This window comes from Haemorhous mexicanus, chromosome 13, assembly GCF_027477595.1.
Source record: "Haemorhous mexicanus isolate bHaeMex1 chromosome 13, bHaeMex1.pri, whole genome shotgun sequence".
Classification (NCBI taxonomy): Eukaryota; Metazoa; Chordata; class Aves; order Passeriformes; family Fringillidae; genus Haemorhous; species Haemorhous mexicanus.
Genome location: NC_082353.1, coordinates 8,405,186 through 8,429,033, shown reverse-complemented (window position 1 = coordinate 8,429,033; position 23,848 = coordinate 8,405,186). Strand labels below are relative to the sequence as shown.

Here is a 23,848-nt window from a genome sequence, read left to right as displayed (position 1 = left end):
ATGATTAACTTGTCCAGTAGTTATGAGTAACCTTGTGAGAAGTGAAATAACTGCTGGTAATAGCAAATAACAGACTTCAGTGATAGCTCACAAACTAAAGCTTTATGTTTGCAGTAAACACTTCATAGTGCTTACCTGCTTGGTATATATCAATTTAACCTTTACTTTGAACACATGAGGAAGACTGGAACACCAGGAGGTTTGGAACTGGGGTACAGAGTTTTGATAACTGGGGTTGTCTCTCAGTTGGAGTTCAGCCTATGATAAGATACAGTCCTATCCACATGACATTGTTCTTTCATACTTGATAAATAGTGACAAAGCACTGGGTTGAAGAGATTTTTTTTTGCTGCTATGTGAATAAAATTAAAATATTTAAACATAGACAATAAGTAAAAGAAGTGGTTGCAGGACTGGTTCCAGTAGACTTTTGTAATTAACAATAGTTAAATCTGAAATGTCCTGGGTTTTGCTCCAAGTGGTTCAGATACATTTTAATATGTATTACAAAATGTTTTCAAAGAAATATGTGTTGAATATGTATCAAAAACAGATTTTACTCAGTTTGTCAATAATGTCATCTCTACTAACAAGGTAACAACTGATTGGTTCTCACAGAGGAAACTGCACTGCAAACAAGATGGGGAGGAAGGAACAGAAGAAGACACAGAGGAAAAGTGCACCATCTGTTTGTCTATATTGGAGGAAGGTGAAGATGTCAGGTAAATAACACTGAATATCACATTAATGTTCTGGCTTTGGCACCATACTTGAATCTGGTGCCTACTTTGCAGTACTGCTTAGGTGAGCAGTTACAGTTAACTAATGTCATTGAACTAATACAGTAAAACAAGTTGCAGTTGCAAATGGACATTGTTCAGTCTGTTGTCATTAGGTAGAGAGTGGCCTATTCCATAGTTTGTCTGTGTTATAATATGAGCCCAAGCTGATGCCCTGAACTAATCAGCACTGTCAGTGTTTCTGGAGTAATGCTACTTAAACTCCAGCACGTTTAAATCAGTCTAATACAGCAGAAGCCAGTTGATGCTTGACTTCATTGCCCATATCCATTTCTTTTGGAACTAGACAGAATGCATGTGCAACTGGAAAGGCTATGAAACCTGGGAAAACAGAAAGAAGACCTCAGTAGCAAAGCCCACGCTGTGTTTTTTTTCCAGTGGGGTTGTTGATATGGAAATGCTTTATTAACACTGATGTTTTTGTGTTCTGATGACAGGCGCCTTCCATGTATGCACCTTTTCCACCAAGTATGTGTAGATCAGTGGTTGATTACTAACAAGAAGTGCCCCATTTGCAGAGTGGACATTGAGGCTCAGCTGCCTAGTGAAAGTTGACACTGCTTTCCAGAACTCTTGTCCTCCCTCTCACTCCCTCTCATCCTTGCTGGTACTGCAGTCAACCAAAGATGGCATGACTTACCTGCGCAGATTTGGAAGCATTGAACCCAGAGTGCTGGCTCTGCTATATGGTACAACTAATGCTAGACCTACAGTTTATGTAGAAGACAGTTGAGTTTCAGTGTATTTATAAATTTCTTTGTTTTACATTTTTTTCTTTCAATTCATTACTGTATTTTTGCATGGTTCCTTGTATTGCATTTGTTTGCACATATTATGGGCTTTGTGACCCCAGACTTGCAGGCGAGATTAGCTGCTTTAGTAAGTAGAATTGTGTGGTCTCTTTTTTGGTTTGTTTTTTGTAGTATCAAGCTTTGAAAGTATGATTTCACTCATTACTAACCTTGAATTCCTTAATTTAATCGATCATATATATTTTAGTTTAAATGTACAAAGATCATCTAGAAAAGGATAATATTATGTATTGAGACATTCCTTAATTAGGAAAAAATGGCTGCTGTATATTTACAAGATCAGTTATGAGTCAAATAACATCCTTAATACTGGGAACAGAATATGAATTATATTCAGTTTGACTGATACATATAGCATACTCATCACCAGAGTTTTTGTCTGATCAGATTTTTGTGTTTGTTTTTAAAATTTCAGCACAATGCAGATATATTTGAATGTCAATATTAAACATTTAGACTGCTGTTCAGATTGTATTTATCATTTTCTTCTATGTCTAGAAATTTGAATCCCTAACTTAAATATATGCTGCTGTGAAACAGCTCTTAGTGAACACTAAATGTTGATTTCAGTTAGCTGGATTGTAGATACTTGCAGACTGAAAGAATTATTAGGGACATGGAAAAAGAGCTTAGAATCTGTTTGGTCTTCTGCTAACTTAAGTTGAAGTATCTGCGCACATTGAGGGTTGGTTTTTTTGGGATTTTTATTTTTGGCTATGTTTTTTTGTTTATTTGTTTGGGTTTTGTTGGTTTGTGGTTTTTGTTTTTTTTTTTTTTTTAATATAAAACCATTCAATAAGGACTTAAAGCTGCAGGGTTTTTGTTTGGGTTTATATACGTGAATTCATAGAATTTCTAAGGATTCCAGGCTTGTCTTGGGATTTTTATTAGATTTAAAGTTAATAAAGTTAGCTAAATCCACTTGTCTCTTGTTTTTATTTTTCATTAGTAAGTTGAAAGCCTGTAAATTCCTGTAGAAACTGAGACACAAATTATGTGGTTCCCTAGTTTTTGCCTTGATCATAGATTCCCTCTATATAAATTACCAACAGTCCATCACTGATTGAAATATTTTCTATAGTTAAGATTTGCTGCATAATATAGTATATGGAATTAAGTTATAATGTACTAGCATTTTGCCTTTGAAGGAGGTTTTAGTCCATATGAGGATTCCAGTTGCTCATCAGCATTCTTTCACGTCTAATAGATTATAGTTTATTTAAATGTGCTCACCATTGCAAGGTGCAAATGTGCAAAAACATTGAGACAGCATTACTGTCACTTTGGAAAAGATGTTCCTTGGGGATCATATATGAACATGCCAATTAGCTTGCATTAAGCCACCTGCTTTGTAAGTGGATTGAACAATAAATACGTTCAGTTTCTTGTCTTTGTCTTTCATGATCAGATGTGTAAAACGGTTTACAGTAAACCTAGAAGATAAACTCTTATGTTTACACTAAAAAATCCATTTATGAATATTACCTTATCGAATTTGATGCCTGTTTCTGTATGGTTAAAGCTGCTTCCCTTTTATTTGATTTTTTTTTTTACCTGTTAGTAGTAGCATTTGCGAGTACAGTGTCTATTGCTGGCAACAAACTTCACACCTCTGGCACTGAGGCTTTAAACAGAGAGAAATTTTATTCCAGCATGTGTGAAAATGGACCTTTTCAAGCTTAATTGCATTGCTGAAACTGAACTTAAAACCACTTTGCGCTTGTATGATGGGGGATATGGGAGAGAGGCAACAGATTGGACTGCTTCAAAACCTGACTTGGGTTTATGCTAAAGCTTCTTGAACATTCTGGCTGTAGGAAACTGAAAGTGACTGCAAAGCTGAAGCTGCATTAATCTGTTCACTGCTAAGAAAGAATAAAAGTAACTGGAAGGACTGAACAGACACTTTGTGTTTTCCAGTGACTGTTGAAAAGAAGTTAATTGACCACTAATGCTTGAAGACTGGTGTTACTCATTTCTAAAAGTTTCCAAGAAGGTACTTGAGAGATATGGGAGAAACCCCAGGGCCTCTGAAGTAACTGAGACCCTGGGTACGTGATAGAATCTATTTTGGCTTCCTTACAGGACAGAGAAGCACAGGTTTGGGGGGATTTTTTTTTTTTTTTAAGGAAATATTTTATGGGTCTAATTTGAGTGCCTGGTACTAGAGGTATTTTAGTGATCCATGAATCGATTTGTTATATAATAGCTACTGATACTGTCTTGCTTTTAAATGTATGCATAACGTTGTAATGTGATGCTGAACACTTAGGTATTTGTCAGGAATCACAGTGTTCTGATCTTAATGCTATTGCAGGGGCTGAAAAGCTGCAGCTTACTTCTGTTCCAGAAGGTTGTGACTTAACCATAGTTGAAGGGAAGGAAAAGGAATAGGCTTTTCATTTTGAAAATTTCCACCACTTACTGTGCTTTATATGCTTAGATGCATTGCCTTAAGTTTTCTGCAGCATCTTTAAAGATAAGATTCTCAACAGTATGCATCAAATTACTTTTCATATAAAATTCCATTGTCAAAAGAAATCCTTTTGTATGCAATAAATAAAATGTTAGACTGGTATCATTCAAAATCTGTTTCTTTTGCAATTTTTTCCCCCTTCCCTTGTCTTGAAGTTTTGATCTGTAAACATTTTCATTTACACATATTAATGCAGGTACTGCCTAAGAAAAAACTATTGTGAAGGATCAGCGTTCAGCCGAAGTTAATTATCCTGCTAAATGGAGTTCCCGGGAACCTTGGAATTCATTGCTAATTTTGAGTGCAATTCTAGAGGAGAATTGCAGGTAAACTTTTCTGTCCGTTTAGGCAACTGCGGTAGCGTTGAAGTTCCTGAATCTCGGGACTCGTTATTAAACCTTCGGCTGCCTGCCCCCAGCGGGGCGCGCCCGCGGGGAGGCGTTTGGGGGCGGCGGGCGGAGCCGGTGCCGCTCGGGGCAGACTCGGCCGGGCCCTGAGGGAGCTCGGGCTCGGCCCCGCCCTGAGGGAGCCGCTGCGCCCCGCGACCACCGGAAGCGGCTGCAACCGTTTCCTGCTGGGGCGGGGCCTGTGCAGACGGACCAATCGGACGCGTGCATCGTACGAAGTTGTCCAATAGTAGAGCAGGACAGGGTTTAAAGGGAGCCGCGGCAGCGTGAGGCGGAGGCCGCCGGTTTGGTTGGAGAGCGGAGCGGTTCTGTGCGGAGCGGCGGCAGCGGCCCCTTCTTGTCCGTGCCCATGGCGCTGCCGGTGACACGCCGTGCCCCTGTGAGTACCCCTGTGAGGGCGGCGGGCGGGCCGGGGGGGTCGACAGAGGAGCAGCCGGGGCGGGGAGTAGGGGGGAGCACGGGCGAGAGAGGGGCCGCCGGCGGCCGAGGGCCCCCGCCGGTGTTTGCCCTCAGGCGGCGCGGGGGCCGCGGCCTGGCCGGGTGGGGGCTGGGGGGCTGCTCTCAGACCGGCCGGGCCCCCCCGTACCTCGGCGGGTGGGGCAGCGGCCGGGCCGAGCTGCGGCCCAGCGGTGGGAAGGAGCCCCGTTCTGTGCAGCGGGGGCGCTGCCCCCGCCTCGGCCTGGCCTTGGCCGCCCGCCCGCGCCTCCCCCGCGGAACAGCGGGGGCCGTGAGAGTGGGAAAACTAAAGCTGCCCTAGGGGGAGGTGTAGGAAGGGACTACAGGAGCCCTTTTTCTGTGGTGATTGTCTAATGGTTTAAACTGAAGAAACTGAAGCCTGATGGTTTAATTGCTGTGCATAACAAAGAACATTAGTTTTTGCGTGTGCAGCACAGTTTTTAATTCATATGGCATGTTTAACCAGGCATTTGCTTTATGCATCCTCTGGGGGGCGCTGCTAGAGTTACAGAGTGTGAGTATGAGAACTTTAAACAGCAGGTGAGCACTCTGACCTTAAAAAGTTAAAAAGTATGAGATAGGGTGCATTGCCTACTTTTACAACACCGTTGAGAAGTACAGTGCTCTGAACCTAGAGAGGAGACTTCTTCCTCTGAATATATGTGACTGGCTAGGAAGCAAAAGCTGGTTGAGTAATGCATAGTAGGTACAGTGGTGGTAAGCCTATAATGGAGTCAGGCTTTGGAAAGTTATTGGTCTCTGAGTCTTAAACTTTTGCAATTTTATCATTTTAGATCACTAGAGGGATGGAGAATGCTGTGTCTGACCTTAGAAGTAAAGCGAAAACTCATGTGACTGGCAAAAGGGCTGCATTGGAAGAAATAGGAAATAAGGTTGCAACAAGAGGAACACACATATCTAAGGTAAAGGAGCGTTTGAAATCTCTATACAGGGAGAAGCTGGATTGCTGCTCTGTACTAATAATAAATGTTTTCACTACAGAAAACAGAATGCCCCAAAGCATCTATAAAGCCTGTGAAAGGGCCTAGCAAGGTGACAAATGGAATTGTACTGCCTAAAGCTCCAGCTGCTGTAAATCAAGCAAACAAAGAAACTGATGTTCCAAAGGTAGGAACTGATGATACTGTTCTGATTTTTTAATTTGATTTGCAACTTGAGCTCTACCTTTACAATAGCTTATCTGTGGCTGAATCTCATTCCCCTGCTGAAGAAACAAAGTCTCTGTACTGAGGTTTTGGTTTAATGCATGTTGTACTTAAGGCATAATGCATGATGTTCAAGTGGCAGAATGAGCTGCTGAAGTACTGGATGAAGTTTCTGCTTTATCTGGCAATTACTAGAAGATCTTGGGTTTCTATGTTTGTGGTATGTCAGTGGAAACTTGCTGTGCTGGAGCCCAAGCTTCCACCTAAAGAAGTCGCGTTAGTGATGGGTGAAACATGGAAACAAAGGAATGGTGGAACTTACCCAGCAGATCTGTGTTAACAGATACGATCTGTTCCTTAGGTTCTGTCTCCTGTCCCTATGGATGTCTCAATGCAAGAGGAGGATTTGTGCCAGGCCTTCTCTGATGTGTTGCTCAACAACGTAGAAGACATCGATGCAGAGGACGGGGAGAACCCCCAGCTGTGTAGTGACTACGTGAAAGACATCTACCTGTACCTGAGGGAGCTCGAGGTAGGCTGCCCCAGGGCTACCCTGGTGTCTCAGGGGATTGCCTGGGTCTCACCCCCTCTCCCTCCCCACAGCTGCAGCAGTCTGTCCGTCCGCACTACCTGGACGGGAGGACGATCAACGGGCGCATGCGCGCCATCCTGGTGGACTGGCTGGTCCAGGTGCACTCGAGGTTCCGCCTCCTGCAGGAGACACTCTACATGTGTGTGGCCATCATAGATCGCTTCCTACAGGTGAGTTCTCCCTCAGGTATGCTCAGTAATTACTCATTTGCTGTGTTTGTAAAGGAGTTCAGGATTTAACTTTTCTTCAGAAATCAAACGACCTACAAGATCTGCTCTGTGTGTGAGAGCTGTGACAGTGCAGCATCTCAACTCTGAGGCTGCTGCTGCCTTGTTTGAGCCTGTTACTATACAGACACCTTTGACTAGAGTAGAAAACCTCATTTATAGGAATGAGCATTGTCATGCTGCTATTCTAAACTGATAAATATGAATCTAGAGTTGACACTTTAGAGCCTGAATTTTAAATGTCTGCGTTGCAGAATCATCCAGTACCTCGCAAGAAGCTCCAGCTGGTGGGCGTAACAGCGCTGCTTGTAGCTTCAAAATATGAAGAGATCTTGTCTCCTGATGTGGCAGACTTTGTTTACATTACTGACAATGCCTACACCAGTAATGAAATTAGAGAAATGGAAATGATTATTCTTAAAGAATTAGACTTTGATCTGGGGCGACCTCTTCCAATTCACTTCTTAAGAAGAGCATCAAAAGCTGGAGAGGTGGGTACTTGTCCTCATTATCTAGCACTTTCCTGTATTGGTAAAGCCTGTAAGGATTGCTTTTGGTGTTTTTATCATGTGACTTTACCTCCTCCAGTTTAAATGCTGGATGAAGCAATGCTCAGCTCTGAAACTCCACCGTGTGGCCTAACACGATAATGTCACTGTAGCAGCCAGTAGTATTTACATTTTTATTTACTGATGTCCGTGTCCGTGAACATTTAACATTTTACTGTTAAACTAAGAAGCCTTGTTTTTTATCTTTTTAATTCTGGTGATCAGGGTACTCATTAGTAAAACATTAGCAGTGTTGCAGTTCTTTGTAACTTCTGGTTGTGAATATTGTGTTATTTGAGAATCAAAAGATAAGCATTCTCTTTGACCCAACCATTTTTTTTCTCCACCTCAGTAATTATATTCAAGTGACTTGTCTACACTTGAGGTAGGCTTCAATTACCTCAGCAGACCACTGAGTAACTCAAATAAGTTTCTCCCTAAGTCATTTTACACCTCCCATCCTGTAGTTTGCTTTACAGAGGGAGGATTTGTGTCCTTAGTTGGGCACAGCTGTACCTGATACTGCAGATTTCTGTTAAAATCTCTCACTGGCTGCTGGTCTTGATTTTGAGAGGAATGTCTGTTAGAAAGGATGGTCCCTAAACTGTAGTAAAGATTTTGCTATTTTTGTTTTGTTCTTGAACACAATAAGCAATTCTGAGTGATAATGCTAAAGTGAAGTGAAACTGTGGATTAACAAGCTCTCAACCTGCTAGGCCGATGCCAAGCAACACACTCTAGCAAAATACCTGATGGAGCTGACACTGATAGACTATGACATGGTGCACCACCGGCCCTCAGAGATTGCAGCTGCTGCCCTGTGCCTGTCTCAGAGGATTCTGGGGCATAACAAATGGGTGAGCATTTTCATCAAATTTGTTCTTTTCCACTCTATGGAATCCAACCAATAAAAAAGCACTTTCAAAATTATGTTTAGTTGGTGCCAGTGGTGGTGCTGGAATGATGGTTGGACAGCCTGATGCATAGTGGCAGGTCACAATCCTTTTTTCTGTGAATACTGGGGTACAAAAGAATTTTCTCATGAAAGCATTGAGTTATTGAAGGCTGCACTGTAAGTAAAAGTAGATTTTCATAATTCTTGCAGTACATGTAGCATAATGAAGTTGTGGACCATGAGTAGTGAGCTGTAATTCAGCTGGTAGCTGCTTTTTTATCCTCTGTTCAGTCTAAAAGGCATGGTCTTTGAAATTGATGTGTCCAGACTTCTGCACACTGGGTTACCCTAAATCTGTCATTTAAACTGACAGCTACAGTTTCTAGCACTTGAGGCTTAACCATGAAGCTCGGGGTGTTTGCTGCCTGAAGTGATTCTGCCTCAAGCAGCAATTGCCCCTTCACAGATCTCAAGTTTGTTACCATTCTGCTGCAGGGTACAAAGCAGCAGTACTACACTGGCTATGCAGAAGACGGTCTTGTGATGACCATGAAACATATGGCCAAGAATGTAGTCAAAGTGAATGAGAAGTTAACAAAATACACTGTAAGTATAACTATCTAAATCCTTTCTTTAATGTTTTCAGAATATCTTTGCTGCATATTGTAGCTCCTTAGGTAAATACTCTGTATGTTATCTTAAAGCATAAGCTGTTCTGACAAGCCTATAAGAGGCTGTTGCATTAATGTTAACTGCAAAAACTTTCAGACAAATCGTGCTCTTGTTGCTTTGCAAACTGGTTCAGTGCCAGCCTTGTTGGTTGCTTGTTTTTCAAGCAGGCAGGCAAACTGACCCAGAATTACCTGCCTGAGCATCAGTGGTGTATGCATGAAACATCTGCATCTCTGTTCCCTGCAGACTATCAAGGACAAGTACGCCAGCAGCAAACTACTGACCATCAGCACCATCCCTCAGCTGAACAGTGAGATCATCAAGGATCTGGCTGCATCACTGCTGTGAAGCCCTGGGCAGCCAGGGCCTGATAGGGTGTGCACTTTGTCTACTGCTTTTGTACATAGCATTCCAGCTCCCACTGACAGCTCCGACTCACGCAGAAGGTGACGTTTTAAATTTGCTTTGTAATACAGCTTTCTATCTAAAAATAAAACTCTTTTCTTTTAAATATTGAGAGTGTGACTCTTTAAGGTACAACCTACATATTTGCAATCTAATGTCCAAGTGGGACATTTGACTAAATAGGTGATTGTTACAACTTGCAGTTAAATGGGCTTGATTATTCTCTGTGGTTGTTTCCAGAGAGAATCTCCAAGCTTTATATATTGCATTTTATTTATTAACTTATTTCACTCTTAAGATAGAGGAGTCAGACAGGGTTTTTCTGTTGTACCTTAAAGAACACGAAATAGGTACTTTTTTCAGCGCCTTGTATCACGAAAGTATACTGGAATTTATTTCTTTTTTTGTAGTTAGCCCTCTAAGTTTGGGGAAAGATGTAGACTATCTTTAACAGGTATTAATTAACCTTATAAATATTTGTGTTTCTCTGTGTGCTTAACAAAAGGGAGCTAAGGTAGAAGAACTGGAAGTCTCCTGTAATGCTAACAACTGTGCAGGGAATACAGAAGTGGAACTGTGGGCATGAAACTTTTTGAGAGCAGCTCAGCTCTTGAAACCAACACTTCCTGAAAAACTCTCTCTCTCCTTGCCCACATCTTTTTCTCTCCTCCTCCAATAAACCTCTGTATCTGGGATCATAGAGTCAAACCCAGCATAAGGCAGTTCTTGTCACTTCCTTGGCACTTTGCTTGCTTTGTCTGTGTTTTTAATCCAAGTGTCAGTATCTGTATGCCCAGGGAATACAAGCATGTAAGTAATGCAGCTTTTCTACCCCAATACTTCATGTATGTCTGTCTGTTTAATTAATCTTGTATAAGTAATGTTAAAATAGATCTTTTGATAGTCGCCAGGTTATACTGAACTCAGTACCTCCCTTCCAGCATCTCTTTGTGAGTGTGCCTGGCTCTGATGTAGAAGGCAAGAACCCAGAGCTACAGAACTGCCCTAGACCTCTCAGTGCCTCCCCTATGGGAAGCTGCTGGGTTTTCTCTCTTCAAGCAGGAGATTTTTCTCTTCCCTGGGATAAGTAAGCCTAGCAATTACTGCACACTGTCTTCTGAAAAATGTGCCTCATTCCTTGTGGATATTATTCCTCCCTTGGAGTGAGGTTCTCATTTCTGGCTCCCAGAAATAGTTGCTATAGAAGATGGAGTTTGTGTACCTAAGTTAGATTTAGGCAGTGGTTTAGGAGGGAGGGATTCAAGATTTTTAGCTGTATCGCAAAGCTTATGCAACTTTTAATACCAGCATATGCAGGGCTTCTTAACTACTCTTAACATGAGAGGAATGCATGGCACTTCAGCTGGGCATAGACAAAATAATTTGGTTTGGAGTGAAGAAAGGGATTTTTTAGAAGTCAGTGCAGTAAAATCCTGAAGCCATTGTTGTCAAGGGATCTGTTTGTATATGTGAGAACGAACTTCACAGAGAACAAACCTGTTGATCATCCTGTGTTTTATTTTATGGAGGTTCAAAAGGCAAAGCAGGAATTCTCAGAACTGCAGGGCAAGCAACAGCCACTCTGGGGGAGGCAATCAGACTTGGGCAGTAACACCTGTGCTTTTGCTATTTAAAAGGAGAAGGAGTAGTGCATATCTGTAAGTACCCTGGCATTAAAATTCTAGCAGTACTACTTCATAAGAACAGTGGTCTACTGCATTATACATTTATACATGTTTCTATCATAACCAGTTTTTATATACAGTATATAACTATTTCTATAAATGTACAGCTCTGCATAAAGACACTTCCTATAACAGGTAGAGTATTAAACATAAATCCAACATGGGCCAGCCATATTATAATATAAATCTTGAAGAAGGCAACATTGTTTAGCATACAGTACTGTGGTTTTCTGTTTTAAAGTCTTACAGTGCCTGTTGGAGTCCCTAAGCATACCTGCAAACACAAACCAGTTCCATTACATCTCTGTACAGAATTACTTAAATAGACCATCACAGTAGTTTTTCAGATGGTAATACCCAAATGAGCCTAAGTCTTTGACATGTAGCAGCATACTTATTAACATGTTCCCCAGAATGATCTGCATTAGAGGAAATGTGCATTCAACATTATCTTCAGTAGATAATTAAAAAGGTTACTGATATTGAGCTGAAGGCACTTAATAAATACACCCCTTTTGGAGTCCCTGGTTCCAGACTGTAAATCACCTGTTTCAGGAAGATGGTAGGTTTGAGCATTCTTCACTTACTAGGTGTTTAAACCAGGTTTTAAATATAATAAATAATTGGTCAGTTCATTGTTGTATGATGCTGAGACAAAAATCAAAGTCTGTACTGTGGGAAGCTCATAGACAATTTACTGGTGAAAATACCGCTGAGAAGGCAGAACTTGGAAGAACAATGTCCTGAAGGCAGGGAAAAACATCTTCAACCACTGGTACCTTCACGCCAGTTTTTCTCTGACAGTCTTTTAAATCTTGGTGACGTAATTGTTTGGAAACAGACCTTGCTTCCCTCGTAGTCTTCCCGTCCACCAGCCAGAAGGATCTGTAACAAGGACAGCAAGGTAAGGAGTGAGGCTCTGGAAGCATTTCTGTGTACTTGGTGCAACCTTGCAAAGCTGTGCCCACTCAGCGAGAGCCTTTCTGGGAAGGAATGAGGGGACAGGATTTCTGGAGTGTGCTCATCTTTTGGCCACGTCATTTTGCCTTGAGGAGGGTGCTTTGGAGACCCAGAGTTGGAACTAGTTAATTACATTTTGCTTCTTGTGCTACAGCTGCAATTTAGGCTAATTTTCCTCTAGAGCCAGTGACAGAATTGGTGTCTCACTAAGTGTACAGCTCTGCAGTACCCACTGACAGGTCCTTGGTCTGTCTCTGACATCCTCTTGAGTGAAGAGGTTGGACTGGGGTGGAGGCTTCACTGCCCCCTGAGCCAGTATGGATATCTGCATGCCTACCAAGAGAAGATGAAGTGGGGTGGCTCAGAAGTGCCCGTGGCCCCAGGAGCGGTGCTGCAGTGCCAGCCCGGTGAGTCCATACCTTCCTTGATGATGTCGATGACGTCGTTGGCGTTGAAGCTGAGCTCGTCCGTGTCCTGCGCGTCGTAGGCGTAGAGCGCGCGGCACTGCGGCACCTGCGGCTTGGGCTTGGGCTGCGGCTTGGGCCGGCCCCCGGCCGGCGGCGGGCGGCTCGACGTCTGCCTGCGGACACTGGGACAGCAAGGCCTTGGGCTTGGGGGCTGGCCCTCAAACCTCAGCTCTAGCAAACCCCTCGCTCTTAATGGATTCATTGCAAACAATGTCACACAAAAGGGAAAACTGATTGTCTTGCATGTCACGACAATGAAAAATAGCAGTATGAGACCTCCCTGTGAAAGGGACAGAGTTGCCTTTTCTTTCCTAAGGAAATGGATGAGTAAGTACTTCCCAACAGCAGTTCCAATGCTTAGAAGACATTTAGTGCCCAGGCTGAAATGGAAGCAAATGTGTACATGCAGTTCATGCATATCTTGGTATCTACACAGCTTAGGCTGTGTCTCTCCCCTTGCCCCAGTGTCACCAGTGACTCAGTTTTCAGTATCAAAAACAAAGTTCTAGCTTACAGGCTTGCTACTTTACCATTCTTGTGACTAAGCTGTAACAGAGACTTGCATCTCTTTTAAGTTCCCTCAGATTCCAGGGCCATCTATGGACTTGTTCTGTTACAGCCAACTCTGAAGCAGCAGGGGAGATGCTGCACAAACTGTCACAGCTGTGACCACTCCAAAGATTAGGAAGGGGAAAGAGGGAAGAAATGCCTTTTGCCAGCTCATCAAGCTAAAAGGCTGGAAGAGAGAACAGGTATTAGACTCAGTATGTCAGTTTGAAATTAATAATATATGTGTTGAATGACTAAAAATGGAATGATGTGGAGGAGAATGAACTGTGATCATGTCAGTAATGCCATGATAATGTAACAGGGCTTTTGCAGGACAGGGTTACAGTTACTTTTGTGAAGTCCTAGGCTTAATTTTGTCCATAAAGCTCTGATTCTAACTTTGTAGTGAACTGCACCAGAAAATAAGATTAGAAGTCTGGATTATAACAGCACTTCAGTTCTCAATGTATCTATGAGGGGAGAGATTTTTCTCCTGTTCTTCAGCATCTACTTACTGCCTTTGCTCAGGATAGGAAACGCTGTGAAACCTAGACCTATGTATGCAAGTTAAGGAATTCAACACGAGACACGGAAAACAGCTCAGCTTTTCTGCAGCTGTGGTAGAACTCCACTATCTTAAATGAGATGTTTTGCTGCTGGGGGGAGCCTGCCGATTTTAATCTTGGTCTTGTACTGGATTGTTGGTATCACTGTATCCTTCCTGGCAGCTTTGCTAAAAATAAACCCAGTTCTACTCCTTAAAAATTGCATCTACTTATGTATCACTGGTTTTGAAATACTAAAGTCACACCTCTTCTAGCTCACAGCTTCCTTTTGCAAAGGAACAGTGTGTCTGAAATCCACTGCTGAAGAGTTATGTTGTTTCTTTTCAGTGTATTAATAAAGCAGCTCAAAATGTGCAGGAAGACAGCCTTGGGAATGTCACTTTCCTAAGAGTACTTAGGTTTGTTACTGCTGCAGAACAGCTGGCATGTTTGGTTTTGGTTTTATCCTATGGCTGATGTGTTTTTGTTGTTACATGAACTGAAGTCTCAAGACCAAGTAAAGTCTAATATTAGTAAAAGTTTAGGAAGAAGTTGACACGTGACAAGAACATTCCACCACTAAAAGCCATGAAGTTATTACAAGATGGAAATGTGCCTCTTAGCATGTGCTGATGAGTTTGAAAGTGGTAAAATAAGTAGCAGTGGCTACTTCTTTCTGATTTCTTTCTTATTTGAAGATTAATCTTAAACAAAAAAAAGCTCTAAATATGCCTGAAATATCTTATGGCTGACACTTGGCACAGTGGGGTAAAATGACTGCATTTAGTACAACTGCAAAGACCTGTACATTCCTAACTCTTCTTGAGGGCTCCATGTTTAGGAGTTGGAAAGTTCCTCCTTGGGAACCCTTGGGTGCACTTCAGATTCTCAAAAATCTATCAATTGTGCACATTTATGTTACTGTTTGATAACTGTGAGGTCTGTAATGCTCACTTAAATTGCAACTAATCTACTTATTAATCAGCCTTGGTGGATAACACAGCAAAAGAATGCTTAGGCCAACAGGGTAATTTATTGCAGAGCAATAAACAATAACCACTCCTCCTGCCCAGGAGCTTGGCTGCTGACTGACAGCTGAGACAGGGCTGCTTGCACAGAAAGTTGTTCTTGATATGGTTAGAAATAAATGTACTTTTGCTGGCTCCAAGAACCCCCATTCATGCAGATCATGGGAGTCATCAGCAAACTGCTTCTTCTAAACTAAATTCTTTCCTTTTTTTCCTAGAACTGCTGAATAGGCAGCAGTCTTTGACAATGAAGTGACACTTAAGATTCCCACTGCAGTATAGCTCCACTGATGTTCTACAAGAGAGTGAAGTAAGGGCTGAACTAAAAAGAAACTGGGGTCACTGAAAAGCCTTAACATTTTTTAAGGCCTTCAACATTCAAATTTAAGATACTAAACCAGACCAGCTTCACCTTTATTCCTATGGGTCTAGGATGGAGTATGCTTTGGGATCGGATGGAATGGATGATAGCCTTTGAGTGCAGCTCAAGAGTACAACCCGGTTATTGATGCACAGAGTGTATCAGTCATCAACAGTTTGAGTGTGAAAAATATTTGCAGAAATTGACATCTTTTTATCAGATTCAATGTAAAATCTTACCCAGCTGCTCCTTGGTCAGGTACTTTCAAGAAATCCAAGCTTTGTGGTTGCTGTGAAATCTTGCCTGATCCTCCTGACATTTGCCGTGGTAAAGCTGGTCGTGTCATATTTGTGTATAGGTTCTTCTGATTGGCCCACTGATTTCCTGGGACCTGGGGATGGGGTGCACACTGGGGGGGATTTATTACTCCATTCTGCTGCTGACCTAGAAGTAAATAAAGAGTGAATGCATGCAGTCCCACCTGCAGCACTGTAAAGGTAACCTTTGGTGGCTTAGCTGTCAGAGAGCCCCACCTATCAAAGAACCCAAACAAAAAATCATGAGTCCATGAAGTCTGCAAGCCAAAAGAGATTGTCAGCAGACCAGAAACTGGGTATAAATTGGCATTTCAACATGCTCAGGTTTAGGACTTGTGCCCTGGGTGTTCCAAGCAAGCACAAGGGTTAGCTCTCAGCTGAGTTCCAGTTCGGCTAACACGGTACCACCAACGCCTCTCTAAAACACTGCACAATATTTTATCCAGATAAGGGTTAATCCAAAGCTACCTGTAATAATCATATCCATAGCTAATCCATATCCAAACTTCTTCTGGAGTTCAAACTCAGTCAACCACATATTCAAGGAATTTGAGTGTTTTTATTAAGTTGCTATAAATACATTTGTATTTTAACAAGCATGCGGGTGGGGGGGGTTTGGGCCTTTTTGTTGTTTTGTTTTTAAAAAATGCCTTGATGCTATTTTGGTAGTTGGAAAGGAGTTTGAATTTTCTAGGACTGACATGGATATATGCTTTTATATACATAATTATGCCTATAACTTGAATTTAAAGCAAACCCACCCCTGTCTGAGCTGCCTGCAGTACCAGGGCCTAAAGAACCCAAGTCTGGATGCTTTATAGTCCTAAAACTCTTATGGAACCAAAGGGGAGCTATGCTTCTATTAAAAATCAGTTTTCCTGACTTACATGGGTGAGCCTCTCCTCTGCCATTGTGATTATGCCTGCTGAACATTAGCAGAAAGAGCAGCTGTGCAGAGAGGAGAATTCATAATCACAGCAGCTTCACAGGGAAAACCCTACTGCTGCTAACAGGTGCTCTTCACTTCTGATGTTCTCTGGGTACTGTGGCAGAACTAAGGGTCAGAAACTCCTGCACACACCCCACTGTGCAATCCAAGCCAGGATGGCACATACATTAATGGTGATGTTAATAAAGGTTTGGGTTATTCTGAACCTGTACAGAACACTCTGTTCAGCTACTGCACCACTGATTTCAAAACAAGATGGGAAAATAGCAGAACCCAGATAATTGTTTGGGACTTTCAAGGAGGAATTTGCCCAAATCATGACATGGCTTTAAACTCCTTGAAAGTCTGAGCATTTTAACTGGAACTCTTTTGTAATACCTGTCTGCAATTTTGTTTTTCCAGCTATGTGTGGCTACTTTCCAAGAGAGTTTAACATTCAAAAAAAAAAAAAAAAAAAAAAAACCAAAGCTGTGTTACTGTAACCTACCGAGAGGTTTGCAGGAAAGCCTTCTACTCACCTCTGTTTGCTGACAGGTCAGCTCTTACAGTAATTTCCCACTTCACTACTGATTTGGCAGATCACACAGTTGTTAGTTTGACTCATACAACTGTGAGGATTTGGAATTGTCTTTTTAATTTGGTTACCGAGACTGGCCACACCCCTAACTTCCACCATTAGCATTGTGCTTCTCGATAAACAGCAGCTGACTGAAAGAGGACTCTTTGTTAAAAAGAAAGTACTCTGGGAGTGTAAGTAAAAAAAAACCTCCTGGGAAATGTAGGGTCAATGGAATATTGTTCTCCCCTGTGAGTTCACAAGCAAAATTAATCATATCTGCCCAGGGCAGAAGTGGAACACCCTGATGACATCAGTCCCCTGCAGAAAAAGCCATGCTGCTCACAGGCACAGCTGCTGTGCCCCAGCACTCGGGCTCGCAGGAGCTGTACATGTCTGACAGGCAGGGCAGTGAGACACAAACTGCATTCTGTGCTGTGCTGGCCCTGAAAGCAGTTTCACTGCACAGCATTGTCCATGGCTTGATAAGCACAGAGCCTGTCCCCTACATAGTGGAGAAGGCTACAAGGTCAGGTTTAGATTTGGTGGCTTATACCAAGTGTCTGAACAAGTCACCAGCCACACCAAGCGGGACAGCTCTGGGGGAATATCCAGCAATACACTTCATGAAATGCCTACAAAAAGATGCCTTCCAGGCAGGGTCTTTGAAAAAGAAAATTAAACTGTTACCATATTTTTTTTTAATGGGTAAAAACTGCCAGATGTCAGGAGAAAACCAAGAGCCTTTTCCTGAAATTCTGTTTAGCCCAAGCTAAGAGGACTTACCTGGAGGAGGTGGTGCAGCTCTCATAGGATAAGTCTGATTTTGAGACCTACTGGAATATCCTCTGCCTTGGCTAAGGTTCCGTCTAGTAGGACCTAGAAGAAACCAACAACATTCTGTTACCCCTTCACAATAACATGAATGTGGTAAGGCCTGCTGGCTGCCAGACCCCTCTACTGGGATCAGAAAGAGCTGATCTTCAGGAATAGGCAATCTGACTCCTGCAAGGTTGGCCAGGCTGTTATAAAACATTAAGTGCAAAAAGGATGACTTTGGGATATTCTCCCTTGAGTGGTCCAGTTCAGCCTCAGGAGATAAAGCAAATCTTTCTGCAACTACAGTAAACAAGGTCCAGAACACTGACAGCTGTAGAGCAGCAAGGAACTCTGCTGTAATCCTTAGGATCTCTGGGTGTTACACAGAAATTAATAAAGAACATGATGGGGCTAGAGCCAAGCATGGACAGAAAAAGTCAGCCATTCTCTGATTTTATAAACCCTAATTTCTAGAGGAAATTCAAACTTACGGGAATTCTTTGGTAGCCCTGGTCCAATGCTGATCTGTAGCACTTTATTACTTGGTTTGAGAATGGCCACATCTCCTTGGCCTTGCATAAACTGCACCTGTCGGGAACCAGCACTGCTCCAGGGCCCCCAGCTCTCCTTCTTCAGCTTCACTTCAAGTCTGACAGAAGCATGTGAACACACAAATCAAAAAAACAGAATTACTACATCAAATCAAAGCAGCATTGCTTGACAGCAGGTAACTTAGAAATGTAAAATTAAAAGCTTAGACTGAGAATCTGCATTCCATGAATGACTCAGCTGACATAACCACCTAATTAAATCTTTTTTCCATGCTTTTAAAAAAAAATGTTCTTTTTAATTGATATTTTAACTTTCCCAGCACAGCTTCTCAAAGGAAGTTGAAGATGCCCTGGAGGGGACAGTGAGCTTTGAACAAAAATGTGCCAAGGTCCAAGTAGGAGATGTGTCAGCCCTGAGCCAGCAGTGCCTCTGTGCTGCCTCTGCTGGCGCTGCTGTTTGTGACCATTCCCTGCACACGGTCAGAGGCACAGCCCCACCGCGGCTGTACCTGGCTGTGCACGGCCCTGGGTGCTCCGGGGCAGGCCCTGGGCTGTGCTGTGCTGTGAGGGACAGCTCTGCACACACACACCCCCCTACCGCAGCCCCTTCACTTCACACTCTTTCCCATAAAGGTGCACACACACACAGACACACACTCACACTCTCCTTCCCAGCATTTCCACACTATCCATCTGCTCTGAACTGTACTCAGACAGGGTTTTGGGCACGACCCCAGAAATGCAATATATGACACTTACTCCTGGTACTGGCTTTGCATTCTCAGTGTACAGGATTTTATGCTATAGTTATGTTCCTCACTTCAATTCTCCTTCTACACCCTTTCCAAACAAAATTAGTGATCTCCTGTTGCTTTTCTTACTTCCTCCACCTTTTTGAAGGCAATAAACATACAAATCCAAGGCCTGCTGCTGCTCTTTGTTCTTCTGACAGGGCAGGGCCTCTCCTTAATGGGTGGAAGTATTAATAAAAGCACATGTTTGCTGGGACTGTTTCCAGGATGTCCTCACAGCCAAAGTGCACATCAGACATGCTCTAAGTTTTCACACTTGTTTCTAAACAGTATTCCCAATATAATTTACTTAAGTGAGGCTTCCTTAGAATTATTCTTTCACCCTGCAGTCCCCAGCACCCACAACAAACTTCAGCATTTCAGACTGCTAAATTATGTGTCCAGAATTCTTTCAAACTCTTCACTGAAATGTCTGCACTCCTAGGTGAAGGTGAAGGAACAGGAAGAGGATGCTCCCTGCTCCTGCCAAGAGCCAGCAGCAGCTGTGCAGAGGCCCTGCCCTGTCAGAAGAACAAAGGCAGCTCTCCATGCACACCCACGGTGGGAAGTGTCAAGTGGCCCTGGTAAATCCTAACCTGTTACTCTGACAAGGCAAGCACAGAGTCTGGTATGCTTGCATATGCAGGGTTTTACACTCTGCTACCTCCTAGTATTGTAAATTCAGTACAACTTACACTCAGTCATTTGCCTTGGCAGCAAGAACAAAACATTTATCCCTAAAAGCCCATTGAAAGAAGCCAGAACTCACGTATTGCTAAATTTCAGAGGTAGTTTTTGTTGTGTTTTCTCTTCATATCGTTTAGATAAGAGGCTTAAAAACTCTGTTTTGAAGACTGATTCGAGCAAACTGTCGTATTCCTGTTCATGTAGAATGAAAATGTCATCCTGCATGGTGCTGCAAGGAAATCAGAGCACACACCATCCAGTTTAAAATGTCATCAGCAAATACAGCCAGCATTATAATGACATTTGCAGAGTACTCACGGTTAATTTTTAAAAACATAAAGTCCAAGCAGCATTAATTACAGAGCCTTGCTTTCTGAGAACAGGTTTAATTTTTTTCAGGAGCTGATAATGGAATAGCTGAACCAATCCCTTTTGAGAGACGGGAATACTACTTAGTAATTTTACAGTAATTACTGTTAGCAAAAATCCATGTGCTATTAAAATTACAGTTAAAATCCTTCTCTTCAATAATGGCAGATTTTTTGACTAGAGATAAATTGGAAATTTGAAGGTTACTGAAGCAAGTCTGAAACCCAAAGCAAGCAAATTCAAAAAAAGTTTTGAATTCCCACTTCATCAATCAACTTATTTTCCCTGTCCTACACAAATTGCTCTATTAATGGAAAAAATATATTGCAGGTACTGACCTTAAAGAAACAGAAAGAATTCTCTCCACTTCCATCCTTCGCTTCAAGACCTCCTTCACCTGGCCCTTCTCTGGGCCCTGCTTTATCTTCTCCCGCCCGATCAGGTAAATGCACTTGGGAGTGAGGACGAGATCTCGCTTCACGCTCTGAAACAACATTGCAAACACACAGCTGTGCCCTGCCTGGTGTGACCCCGGGCTGGGCACCTCCTGGCACGAGATGGTGACGACAACAGCAGAACTGGTCTCTAGGGGATGTTGCTGTTCCACCCACCTTAAACCTTCTGTCATATTTCGTTACAGTGTCTGCAAAATCGATCTTCTCCCGCTTGCCCACGAACTGGCGGAGCTCGGGGTGCTCCTCCATGCCAATGTAATCTCCCACAAAATTCCTGTTTATGCTGTTCCGTCTTCTCTCCTTCTTGCTCAGCAACAGATCTGATGCTTAAATACAAAACACAGACATTGATTAATAGCATCTACCAAGTTTCCTAAACTCATGCTCTCAAAGAGCCAACTGTTTCACAGAGAATTTCCTGGGAAGTGAGAACCACGTTGTTTCTAATATGGAAAAAGAGTGAAGCACTGCTACTAATCCTTTAGGTAAGGATATATGTGATCATTAAATCCATTCCTAATGAAATATACTGATGGCAAGCTCAGTAGTTCTGGTTAATTAGGAGCACTTCTGGCACTACGAAATTTCTCACAGTGCTACAAATTAAAGATTAACCCTTCCAAACCCAGCATGTTCATTCACAAAGCCCAGGTCACACACAGCTAAGTCCCAGGAGAGTCCGTGGATTGATCTTATCACCCACAGATTATTCCAATCCTGCATAACTGTGGGAAGTTTTCCATTTTTGCCTCCCCTGCAGCATCTCTGCTGTCTGTCCTACTCAGTCTGGCTTTGGTTTCAGAGCAAAACACTCCAAGCATGCAGGGCAGTCAACCTCATCAGTGGTACTGCAGGGCTCCAACAAAGTGCAATCACTCAGAGACAGTTAACCTGTAATGCAGCTTTTGCCTACAGAAGGGGATTCCCCCCCTTTGTGCCCCTCCTTCTGTTCCTGGAACCATGTGTGTGTGCAGTCCCTGCCACCAGAAGTTCTGACCTACCTTCTTCTCTCATCTGCACGTATTTTTTCCTGGCTGCATACTTCCTCCAGGCCTTCTGGATGGCCCTGGCATACCCATCATACTTCCTCTCTCTCATCTCTTCCAACAGGAACAGCTGTACAAAGACACAGTGAGGTGGGGCAGACATTTTACATGCAAAGTCCCAGAAAAAGCTGTATTTTACTTTCAGCAACTCTCCAGTGCATTTCACTCTAGATCCAAGCTGGTTCCTCTTCCACGACTGTAAGACCTCAGACTGCAATGTTAAGGCAGCCTTTCTGGAAGAAATCTCTGGTGCTTGAGTGCTGTGGCTCTTACCAGTCTACCCACTAAGTTCCATACCCCATGATGGAGGAAGAGGAATATGGATTCTCCCTGAGATTTTCTGCTGGTGCAACGCAAGGTTCTCCACTGGCCATTTCTTCAGCCTCCATCCACACATTCTCCAAAACTCCTACTTCTCTTGTCAGAATGCTACCATGCCTGTGGGGATCTGTGCAGTGTGTAACACAACTGTTCACAAGCAACTTTCTTCCCTGGCTAAATTTCAGCCCCTCGTGTCCACTGGCTCCATTCTTTCTCACCACTGAAGGTTGTCAGCTGGCTGCAGGACTTGTAGCTATGACCTTACAATTCACAAGAATGACATAATAAGATTTTTAGCTCTAAAATATCAGAAAGCAAGAGAAAAATACTATGTTATTAAAATAGGAATGGAAGGTGGATCCCCTTTTTTGAGAATCCCAGGTGCTATTAAAAGACATGTAAATTTAATGCATTTAAAACAACTTCATAATTATTGTAGGATACAGCACATTCACTACAGCCTTTTACATACTTCAGTGAAATGGGATTTTTATCTTATCAGGAGCACAAGCATTGACTAAATTGCAGCATTCAATCAGTCCACTGACATGACCATTGCTTATTATTTCCCTGCTTTGTATGTTAAATATTCACAGGAGTAATTAGTAAAAATGGGTATATGGAGAAGCAAACCTGGGCTTTAGGATTTTTTTTTCTTTATTGCTCTAAACCATGCAAACTTAGAAAAACAGTTGTTCATATTGATCTGAAAAAGGAAACTTGATCTGGTGCAAACCATTTCCACAGAACCTCACTTGCTCCTGTACAGAGTTATTTATTCAGGTGTGTGATGGAAATGTAAATAATGAAGCCTTTCTGCCACCCATAAAATCTTATTTCACAGTTGGCAATTCTCCATCTACAGCAAACTTATTTAAAATTTTTTTTAAATCTCTTCTTGAACACAAGCACTGGCTTGGGTTTCAGCACAGCCATGAGAGCTCCTGATGCAAAAACATCCTCAGCTGCAGCAGGGGCATGACCAACCTCATGCAATTCAGGTTACAGTGAGAATATTGATGCTGTCTCTCATGAACACTCATGAGTTATTTCTCTAACAATGTTAATTGCAAAATCTCAGTGCAAAATAGCATGTAACTTCAGACAAAGCACCAAGAAATCAATGCTCAGCTGCAAGATGTGCTACACAAACTAAGGTCCATTGCTTCTGATGCACCAGGAATACAGGAGGGTGAGCAGAGCACAGATTTTCCTTAACAACTTTCCTGAACAGCAAAGTAAGAAAACTTTTTCCCAACAGATTTTGCACAACTTAGTAGCACAGGATAAAACCAGCTTTGTGATGCCTCCCTAATATTCTCTTTGGGATTTTAAGTTGCAGTCATTCTGGAACACTGATTTACTGTCCTTACCACCCCTTGGGATTATTCTGCCTTCATCAATAGTTCCTGTTATGAGAAGAGGACCAATGTTCTTGATACCAAAGCATCTTCATAACCTATTTTTCTTCTTCTTGATGCATGGTCTCAGATTTTTACAGTTCCCACACCTCAGCAGGTATCATGCTCAACTTGAGCAGGCAGGACTTTAATTTCAGCCAACAGCTGCATATGTAAAGAATTGTGTTCTGGCACACTTACAGACTCTGGAGCTTTGATGAAGACTTTGGACTTCCCAAGCTGGTACTGGTCAGGATCCATGTTGACTGACTGAAGCAGGTGGAGGACTCCTTGTTTCTCTTCTCCTTTCCACGAGGGCCAGGTTGCTTTGGTGAGAATGGCATACCTTAAACCACCAACGAGAAGAGATTAAAACCTGGGGTCACACAGCAGCAGCAGAACACCACTGACACTTGGCCAGCACTGCCCTGGGGCAGCTTGACAATGGCAGCAGGTATCTGAGCTTGGTGTGTGTGAAGATGCACAGTATTAAGATGTTTCTTATTTAGTGAGACCAAACAACTGAAAAGAACAGC

The 23,848-nt window shown here is 42.5% G+C and overlaps 3 protein-coding genes across 12 annotated transcripts in view; 2 read left to right on the top strand and 1 right to left on the bottom strand.

Moving 5' to 3' along the window:
• Nucleotides 1–2,533, top strand: part of RNF111 (ring finger protein 111) — a 44,779-nt gene extending 42,246 nt beyond the window's left edge. For 6 of the 9 annotated variants that reach the window (XM_059858244.1, XM_059858241.1, XM_059858237.1 and 3 more), the window contains 2 exons: nucleotides 595–722; nucleotides 1,238–2,533. In XM_059858244.1, coding sequence (XP_059714227.1) covers nucleotides 595–722; nucleotides 1,238–1,355 — 246 coding nt within the window. In that variant the 3' untranslated portion in view covers nucleotides 1,356–2,533. The remainder of the gene's footprint in view (nucleotides 1–594; nucleotides 723–1,237) is intronic. The other 3 variants (XM_059858245.1, XM_059858243.1, XM_059858242.1) reach the window with 1 other exon arrangement.
• Nucleotides 2,534–4,717: 2,184 nt separating this feature from the next.
• CCNB2 (cyclin B2) lies at nucleotides 4,718–9,562 on the top strand. Its single transcript, XM_059858248.1, has 9 exons — nucleotides 4,718–4,874; nucleotides 5,746–5,874; nucleotides 5,954–6,079; nucleotides 6,479–6,649; nucleotides 6,721–6,879; nucleotides 7,191–7,427; nucleotides 8,201–8,341; nucleotides 8,875–8,985; nucleotides 9,298–9,562. Exons 1-9 carry the CDS (start codon nucleotides 4,845–4,847, stop codon nucleotides 9,397–9,399), a joined length of 1,206 nt encoding a protein of 401 aa, XP_059714231.1. The 5' UTR covers nucleotides 4,718–4,844; the 3' UTR covers nucleotides 9,400–9,562.
• Nucleotides 9,563–10,954: 1,392 nt separating this feature from the next.
• Nucleotides 10,955–23,848, bottom strand: part of MYO1E (myosin IE) — a 76,059-nt gene continuing 63,165 nt past the window's right edge. For both annotated transcript variants that reach the window (XM_059858229.1, XM_059858228.1), the window contains 10 exons: nucleotides 23,514–23,658; nucleotides 21,547–21,661; nucleotides 20,702–20,871; nucleotides 20,429–20,574; nucleotides 19,804–19,950; nucleotides 18,184–18,341; nucleotides 17,660–17,752; nucleotides 15,291–15,495; nucleotides 12,521–12,690; nucleotides 10,955–12,026 (listed from right to left, as the gene is read on the bottom strand). In XM_059858229.1, coding sequence (XP_059714212.1) covers nucleotides 11,950–12,026; nucleotides 12,521–12,690; nucleotides 15,291–15,495; nucleotides 17,660–17,752; nucleotides 18,184–18,341; nucleotides 19,804–19,950; nucleotides 20,429–20,574; nucleotides 20,702–20,871; nucleotides 21,547–21,661; nucleotides 23,514–23,658 — 1,426 coding nt within the window. In that variant the 3' untranslated portion in view covers nucleotides 10,955–11,949. The remainder of the gene's footprint in view (nucleotides 12,027–12,520; nucleotides 12,691–15,290; nucleotides 15,496–17,659; nucleotides 17,753–18,183; nucleotides 18,342–19,803; nucleotides 19,951–20,428; nucleotides 20,575–20,701; nucleotides 20,872–21,546; nucleotides 21,662–23,513; nucleotides 23,659–23,848) is intronic.